Source organism: Pavona decussata, unplaced genomic scaffold (genome assembly GCF_977016875.1).
Source record: "Pavona decussata unplaced genomic scaffold, jaPavDecu1.1 SCAFFOLD_57, whole genome shotgun sequence".
Lineage (NCBI taxonomy): Eukaryota > Metazoa > Cnidaria > Anthozoa > Scleractinia > Agariciidae > Pavona > Pavona decussata.
Genome location: NW_028145479.1, coordinates 81,716 through 90,522, shown reverse-complemented (window position 1 = coordinate 90,522; position 8,807 = coordinate 81,716). Strand labels below are relative to the sequence as shown.

Here is an 8,807-nt window from a genome sequence, read left to right as displayed (position 1 = left end):
ATCAGCGTTGAAACGCCCTGGGTTCTAGTTACTCCACGCATATAATTTGTTCGGTTAGCTGCTGACTAATTGCTGGCTCAAAAACTTAAAATGGCTTCCGAGGCCGAGGTCAATGAAAAAAGTGTTCAATATGTTGATTTGGAAGGCCACACAGTAAGAAATTATGACTTTTTACGGCTGTCAAGGATTCCAAGAGTTGATTACTGTGATTCACGTGTAGAATCAATGATCGCAAATGAGGTGAGTTGCATTCATCTTGGTCAGAAGCGGAAATAGCTAAACTCCAGCAATTGTCAAAACTCTTTCCGGTTACACTCCAAAAAGTAAGGAAAATACAAAGAAAAATTATGAAAAAGAAAGAGAGAGAAAATTACAATTGCCTCATGGTAGGGAGAAATGAGCTATTCAAATTTCTCATTTACGGTGGAGAGGGTCGCACAGGATTCCCTTAAAGGCGTTCTATTTATGATCCGATCCCCCGTTTTGGGGGTCTTTAATTTTGAATAAGACTTGTAAAAAATTGTTTTTAAAAAATGGCGACATAAGATAAGAGGAATAGGATAGTTTTCTCAGAGGTTTTCCACAAAACTTTGGCCGTAGGAAGCTGCCTCATTCATCATCCTCATCCCAGATTACACTCACTAAATATCAGAAACCAAAATGGTGGCCATTGATTCAAAGCACACCATCTCAACAATTGTATCAGAAAATAGTTGGGATGTCAACCGTCTCCCAACTCCCCCCTCCCCCCCCCCCCCCCCCACGCGCGCACACACACACACACATCCCTCCCTGTTTGGTAGTTTTGGCATACTTTGCAGATTAGATAATCACTATCAGAAACCATTAGGTGGTGGTTGTTCAATTGAAGTGTGCAATACTGGTAATCACAGTGAACAATAGAGGGTTTTTACAGTGGCCATTTGAGATACAAAAAAAAGAATAGTTTTCTGTAATTTTGGGAAATAAATTTCATTTTCATGCAAATGTTTTTTGTTTTGTTTTGTACCTCTAACATGGTTACCAAAATTGGGGACCATTACCCACAGCCTCCCTGGTAGTATTGTACATTTGCCGGTGTTCTCCCAAGGCTACATGTGCTATTAAGAAACCAATATGGTAGTTGCTCAATCAAAGCTGACAGTCTTGACGAATTTGCACAGCAAAATAAGAGACTACAAAATTTAGAAAGGATTTTACATGGAATTAGCTGCTATACTTACAAGTGTATAAGAAAGTGGCCAAATTGTTAAATGGGTAAATTTGAAGGGCTCTATGACTGTATTAAAGAGGGACATATATTTGTAAGTTTTTGGCCTTGAAATCCAACTTACTCCAAATTAGCTCTATTTTGGCCTTTTATACAGTCAGACTGTGTTTTGTACATGTATAGTGTCAAGTTTGCATGCCAAAATAATGATAATGGTAAATATGCATTTATATACCGCATTCTCTATTCATATATATATATTCAAATGCGGTTTACATCAGTATATGTCCATTAGCGACCTCATCCTACCCACCCAACCGATGAAATCATAAAACATCAACGAGACCAGAAGTTAGGGCACACTGGGAACTCCATGCCCTACTCTTTACAATTAGTGCAATTAGTGTCTGGGTTCTTTAACGTCCCTCAGGGTTATGAACATTGAAGTGTTGTGAGACGGGGCCTACGGTTTATTGTCCTTATCCGAGAAGAAAAATCAAACTGAAATAAAGCAATTTGGTGTTCAAACCAAAAAATGCAGACTAAGACATACTCTTTGTAGTACCTGGCCTTTGTAACCTTGGATGCATTTTGCAACAACATGTGAGAAAAAAGTAAGCTTACACTTTCACTAAAATGCAGATACAGTAAACATCATAAGTTATTTTGTTTCTGTTTTTCAACAGGAGCCAGTGGTGTTAACAAACTCAAACATAATTGCAACAGCCCTTAAATGGGACTTAGACTATCTCAAGAGAAACCTTGGGCCAGGCTCTTATTCGGTCTATACCTCAAAAACCTGCAAGTTCATGTATTACGATGACAAACGGGCCAAAGACTGGCCCGACTTTGTTCCACCAACACAGAGGCTTCACATGAGATTTGAAGAGTTTTACTCAAAGATTGCCAACTTTAATACATCTGATACTTCATGTAAACTGTACTTGCAGCAAATGCTTGACGATTCTGTAGGGAAAAATATAGTAAAAGACTTCCTTGAATTCAAGTGGAAGTGGCTGACAGAAATGCAGAGGAAAATGAACTGGGGCTCACTGACTTCAAACCTCCTTCTCATCGGTTTACCTGGGAATATCACGCCAGTTCATTACGATGAACAGCAGAACTTCTTTTGTCAAGTGACAGGGTTCAAGAGAGTTATTTTGTTCCATCCTGACCAGTTCAAGTGTCTGTATCCTTATCCCTTGTACCATCCTTGTGACAGACAAAGCCAGGTAAGCCGTGAAACAATTGAAGAGCTGGGAGCACCATCTGACAGTGTTTTTAGGCTTTGTTTTCGTAACTGCTTATTATAAGTTGTGTGAATGACTGCGAGGATCTTTCCTCTATTTAATCTTTCACCCTCAAGTCAAATAATATTATATTATAAGTTATTCATTTATTCATCCTTTAACTTAAGTCCACTACTTACAGTGTAGTTTGCATCATAGGAACAACATGGTTTATTACAGTGCAATGAACTCAAGCGGGGCCACTGAAAAAACCAACACTTTGAAATGTTCTTGTTTTTTATTGGTTTACAAACTACCAAAGCCAGAGTCCTTTGTTGTAAATATGACCCGTGATTCTCTGATAAATGTTGGGTGGCCCTGGTTGAGTCGGTTGCACTGTAAAAAAATACATGTATAACTGTTATATAACTACTGTTGCTCTCAGTTGCTGACTAGTTTGCATTTACATAATTGTGAAAACACTAAGGTTTTTATCAATAAATATTGAAAACAGTGCCAACTTGATTACTAGCTAAGCACTTTTGTCACCTACCCATCACTTCTGGATGCAAGTTCAACAAAAGTATATATCATATGTAACTGATACGGCAATGAGACTACCTTTAAATTCATTCTACAGTATATGGCAGTTCAAGGATAAAATTAAAGGGGAAGTGTCATGGGGTTTTTGACATCTTTTGTTAAAAATGATGAAATAAGACCTTCAATCTTCTGCCAAATAGTTCTAGAATGACGAGAGGACCAAAATCAACTCAATTCTTGAAAGAAACAACTCGTTATCTGTTCTAGCGCATTTTGGAAACAAAAATGCGAGAACTTGAAAAACATTAGCCTAATGTTTTTCAAGTTTCAATCCAAATCGGCCTACTCTGTCTCTGGCCAGAGGTACTAATCGACAGTTTTATTGCACTGGGGTGATAATTTTTAACAAACTTGACAATTATTTCGTTCTTTCTGCTGACAGTCAAACATTTTTGGGTTTTGAAATAACAGCAAATTTTCATGATACTTTCCCTTTAAGATAGACTCGGAAATTACATACCTGTGTAGTTCTGTTGCTAGCTGGTCTTTTCTAATCTTGTTTCAATCTCATTTAAAAAATTAGTTTCTCCTTTACATGTACCGGTAGGTTGACTTTGATAACCCAGATTATGTGAGGTTTCCAAAGCTCAGAGAGCTTAAAGGATATGAAGTTATAGTTGGTCCAGGAGATGTCCTTTACATACCAATGTATTGGTAAGGCATTCATGTTAAAATCTGTTGATACAGTGTAGTACCGGCATATCTTATCTACTCCAAGAGTGGGCTATGGTTCAATAAAATAATTATGTCTGCGAAAAATACAAAATTTCCTCAAGTCAATGGGTATACATGTAGGACAACGAAAAAATCAAGTCCCCAGCAGGATTCAAACCTGTGATAGCTTCCACACACTGGTTGGATGCTGTACCACTGGGCTACAGATACTGGGAGGCTCATTGTGAGCTCAACCATTTACCAGATTCATTTATGCTGCTATGCATCCTGCACACAGCTACAGCTGTAGGATAAAAAGGATGATAGATAAGCCAGCTTGGTAATGAAATGGGAACGATGTAATATGTGGGACAAAGTACTGGAAGGTTATGGGTCATTTCATCCTAGACTTATATGTAAAAGTTCAACTTACGTAACATGGAAAACAGTATCTTTGCAAAACAGAAATTGTTTTGAAAAGTGTCTTCAGAAGGGGATGATTATTGATTGTTTGTGGGAAGTGACTATATAGTGGACCTCAATTTAACAAAGTGCCAAAGGACTAGGGAAATTGGTTCATTGTATCAAGGGTTTATTATATTATTGAGGTTCTGTTCCACACATTTTAAAAGGCTGGGCTGGAGAATATTGTTTATAATAGCAAGGACTTTGTTACCTAAGAGTTCGTTAAATCGAGGTGCCAAGTGTACTACAAGAGATGGATATAATGTACACGGTGATTATCATATTTCTACTACCCATTAGTATATAATTTAGAGCTGGGTAGTTTTAGGAAGAAAACTAAACTAATACATTTTTTCTGACACAAACAATGGAGCTCTACCCTTTGATCTGCTACTCACTCTATTTGTTCTATTTTGATTTTCATTTCGCCGTCTGGATTGTTGTTTTAGGTGGCATCATGTGGAGTCTACAATGAATGGTGGAATCACGACATCTGTAAATTTCTGGTTCAAGGTAAGTATTAAAGTAATTTTTAATTAACGGTTTAGTGACAATTTTGCTCCAGTATCCTTTTTTCTGTACATTTTACACTTTGGGAAACATTTAGTCAGCGCTGTGCAGTGCCATGTGGCTGCTCATATTGGTCTTGATGTGCACAGACAAGTGTTGAAAAACTAGAAAGTAAGGTGAAGGCTGGATCAAAGCTTTATATGATAGATTCATTCAGTAATTTATGCATTCAAACCTCTTGTAAGCAGCTGTTTGAAATTCCAGAAGAAATGGCCACCCAAGAAAGTTGGTCAGATACGAGAGGTCTCAAATATAAAGATTTAGCTAAAATTGAAATCAACAATAAGGCCTCTTATATGTACAAGACGTGATCACCGACCTACCTGCCTGTCTTCTGTTGATCTGCTCTGTGTGTTCACCAAGGCCCGGTTGTGCAAAAGCCGATTAACATTAATCGACGATTAAAAGTTAACCGAGGTTTTCATCTTGCTCGTACGTTAAAAATCGTTTTAAAAGCTGATTTCAAGCTTATGGCAAACAAAGGTCGAAGTCAAAACTGAGGGACAAAAATCTTTTGAAAGACCTCTGTTGAATAGTAATTAAACTCGAATTAAAGTTCACGTTAACCTGGGACGTTAACCCAGGATTAGCTTAATCGGGTTTTGAACAACTTGGCCCTGTCTGTCTTCCTCCCGGCGCCTTCCTGCCAGCCTTTGTCTTCCTGACAGTCTCTCTTTATGCCTACCAGCCTGTCGTTCTGTTTTTCCTGCCTCCTTTTATGTCTATCTCTCTACCGACTCTATCTGCCTACACATGTACCTGTCTTTCAGCTCTCGTCTTCCTTCATACAAACACACATACACTTCATTTATACACGGTGTCAAACTTTTTGCAAACTTTCTGTTTTGTGTGTCTCTAACAAAACACATTCACCTGTTGAATTAAACTTGTTTTTGTTGGTTTAGCAATGAACCATATTTGCTTTCCATGGTGTCAACCAATATTACAATGGTCAAGAGAACATACACAATTTTGTCTTTAAAACAAAACAACATCAACAACAAAAAACAAGCGTCTTTTTTGAACTTAAAATATCGTGACACTAGATCATTTCCTCTCAAGCTCTTAATAAGCGCTAGACAGTGAAACAGCTCACCCTTGATGTGGCCTCATTTTCAGGCAGGACCCACTCCGACCCAGATCACGCATCCATTGACCGCACAGCAGAAAGTAGCAGTCATGAGAAACATTGAGAGGATGTTGGGTGAAGCACTGGGCGATCATCGTGAGGTAAGTAAGGGTCACGAATCCTTTTGTTAATTGAAAGTTTTTTTTTTTTTGGATAACAGCACTTTCAAGGCAACGTACATGCACCATGAGACATTAATTAACATAAAATGTTTAACATTGAGCGCTCTATTCTTTGAAGTCTGAATACAATTACATTTCTTTCACATATGTCACTCATCGACCTTCAAATCCTAGCAGCATACAGGATGTTTGCGTCATGAACTTAGTTTAATGGCTTTAGTTCCCACGAGTCTCGTTTACAGTGTAGCTCAGCGCTGCAGCATCCCAATAGTACATGTAATTAGAGGGTCATAGGTTCAACTCCTTTGGGGAGAACTCGAATTCCCTTTATCGCAGTATGCTTGTGTCACTGACACAAAAAAATACACATATTATCAAAATCTTGTTTGTTTGTTTGTTTTTTGTTTTGTTTTGTTTTTTCTTATAAATTCGCGTCCCCCTGTAGCTCATTTGGGTGTTATAATGCTGTGAAGTTCTTCCTAGTTCTAGGAAGCCTATAGTTAATAAGCCCCCGGCTTCTATATAGGCTTCCTAGCCTTTAACACATTTAATATTGTAAATAGTTAAGTATGAGCATTGTAATAGTAAGAATATTGTGTGTCGTCTATAATGTATTTGTGTTGTATTTTTTGGTTAATGGCAAAATAAACGAATTGAATTGAATTAAAGATTGGGGTGCAATGGTAAATAAAAATATATCGGCCCACAAGGTTTGTACCAGCGGCCCAAACGTGGAGCATAAATTTCCCTTTGGAGGGTTACGTTCCCATTACAAAAACGTTTCAATTGACAACTGAAATTCGTTTTCTCAACATGGTCATATGAAACAACTTTGCTTGTTTCACTAAATACTACTTCCATTACCAATTTGACCTGCATTTTTGAGAACCTTGTCTTAAAATATATTAATTTGACAGCACTTATTTATCGTTGTATTACCGGTATTGATGAGGCTGGCTACATCCCTAGCTGAAAAAATGCTGATAATGAGTATTAGAAACTGGATCATTGTATAATGCAATTCCAGGGATTTGATTGGCTTAGCGGCCATGGCCCGGTATATGAGCCATTTTAACATGTCCAAGAAACAGCGACCATTAAATTGTCTTGGTTGTTTTGTAAAGCGAATTCAGCAAGATCTAGCAACATTTTTTTTATTGTTTTTCTGATAAAAAATTAATTCACTCACGCTTGTTGGATATGAGGTGATTATAGCCAACTCGGCTCTACGCGTCTCGTTGGCTATCTTCATGTATCATCTCATATCCAACGCGTACCTCTGTCCCTCAAAATGATAACGCTGTATCCTTTGAGTCTTTGGTTGAAATCAAGTTTGACTCCTCGAATGATAGCTCTTCGGAAGAACTTTCGCACTTTGCGGTCTTTTTTTTTTCACGATAATTTTATTTTTTTCAGTTTTATTTATTTATTATTATTATTTTTTTTTTGCAAAACGAGATTTAAAAGTCAAATTTTAGGTGTTCTTGCATGGTGGTAAAAGAGTTGCTTTCCACAAAACAAACCTAATAGTTTTGCCAATGCTTTTCCAGATTGGTCCTCTTTTGCAATGCATGGTGAATGGGCGCTACACAGAAACCAACGATGAGGAGGAACAAAACCACAAGAAAATAACTAAACAAAGAACTCTTCCGAGTACCTAAAAAAACAATCTTTTGCTGCGAAAATTTCAGTGCGCTTGCTATATTCCTGTAATTGCAATCGGAAGTTATCAGACGATTGAGAATTTTAAGCTTGAAATCATGAACTTCAGCGAACAAAGTTCTTTTAATGCAATTTTAATCTAGGTCTATTCGGTTTAGTGGAAAAATTACATTAATTAAAAAAAAAAGCCATAAGGCTTATCACATTAGATAAATCCAGGCTACATAAGTTTAGACAACTCTTTGGCAAATAGCCTGCCCTAAACACGCACTTTGATTGATTGAAAGCTGTCTCAGGCTACAATGTATAACTCAGTCCTGTTTCGCACGAAAACGACGTGTCCGTTTGCGGCGATACCGTACGTTCGTCCAGAAAGTCATCCGTCGTCCTTCTTGACTTATGAAAACGGCCGGTCTCCCGATTTTCTACTCGTGTCCATCAAGCTCTGTGAAAACACGGCCCACAAGGTAGCTTCCATGTAAGAAACAGAAAACATTCTTCGCCGTGTCGTGTTCTTTTAGTTGTTTGAGCTGTAAAGCAGTTTGTTCCAAGTGACACTACTCACTCGAGACTATATTTTTATCTGTTACGTGCTGCCGATTTTATTTTATTTACACTACAAAAATTAAATGAATCAAATTATTTTTTTTCGTCCATATCTGTACAATTTTGTTCGTGTCAGACTAACAGTGATGTAAATTTTTTTTCATTGAAGAAAGCATTGTGAATAGTGAATTTTTCCCCAGATATTAAAGTTGGAACACGAAATATGCTCTTTCAAAGATTTTTACGTAGGGTCTTCTTGGTACTCCTAATAAAACTTCCTTGTTTGTACAAAGTGCAGCCTCGTGCAATTTCTTTCGTTAGGCCTTCAGTTGGTCTTTTTTCAGATACTTTTCATTTACTGACCAGATATTGTAAAGTGATTTTTATTGATTCTGAGCGCTGGTAAATAGCAAATACCTGGCACGCGTCTGTTTACTGGCGAAGCCGATTGTCGGGTGATAATTGTGTAGCAGAAGTGAACATGTGACCACTGTACCGACAAAAAAACTTAAAATTCAGTGGACAAATGGTTTAGCATTTTATGCCTCTTTAATTGTTATCAAATAGATAGCTTGGCCTGGTTGGCCAGTAGAATTATGTATTAGCTATTTTTTGTT

At 37.6% G+C, this 8,807-nt stretch overlaps 1 protein-coding gene across 1 annotated transcript; it reads left to right on the top strand.

The window, feature by feature from the left end:
• The first annotated feature begins 80 nt into the window (after positions 1–80).
• On the top strand, positions 81–8,479 carry LOC146479971 (hypoxia-inducible factor 1-alpha inhibitor-like). The gene is made up of 6 exons (XM_085110186.1): positions 81–240; positions 1,897–2,442; positions 3,590–3,696; positions 4,611–4,674; positions 5,851–5,961; positions 7,533–8,479. Exons 1-6 carry the CDS (start codon positions 91–93, stop codon positions 7,641–7,643), a joined length of 1,089 nt encoding a protein of 362 aa, XP_084966312.1. The 5' UTR covers positions 81–90; the 3' UTR covers positions 7,644–8,479.
• Positions 8,480–8,807: the final 328 nt, after the last annotated feature.

What these genes read in the sequence shown, in the direction of transcription:
- LOC146479971 (XM_085110186.1), top strand. Translation starts at nt 91, where the DNA reads ATGGCTTCCGAGGCCGAGGTCAATGAAAAAAGTGTTCAATATGTTGAT. An exon ending in CTGTAAATTTCTGGTTCAAG is followed by an intron (nt 4,675 to 5,850) that starts GTAAGTATTAAA and finishes CCTCATTTTCAG; the next exon opens with GCAGGACCCACTCCGACCCA. An exon ending in CACTGGGCGATCATCGTGAG is followed by an intron (nt 5,962 to 7,532) that starts GTAAGTAAGGGT and finishes ATGCTTTTCCAG; the next exon opens with ATTGGTCCTCTTTTGCAATG.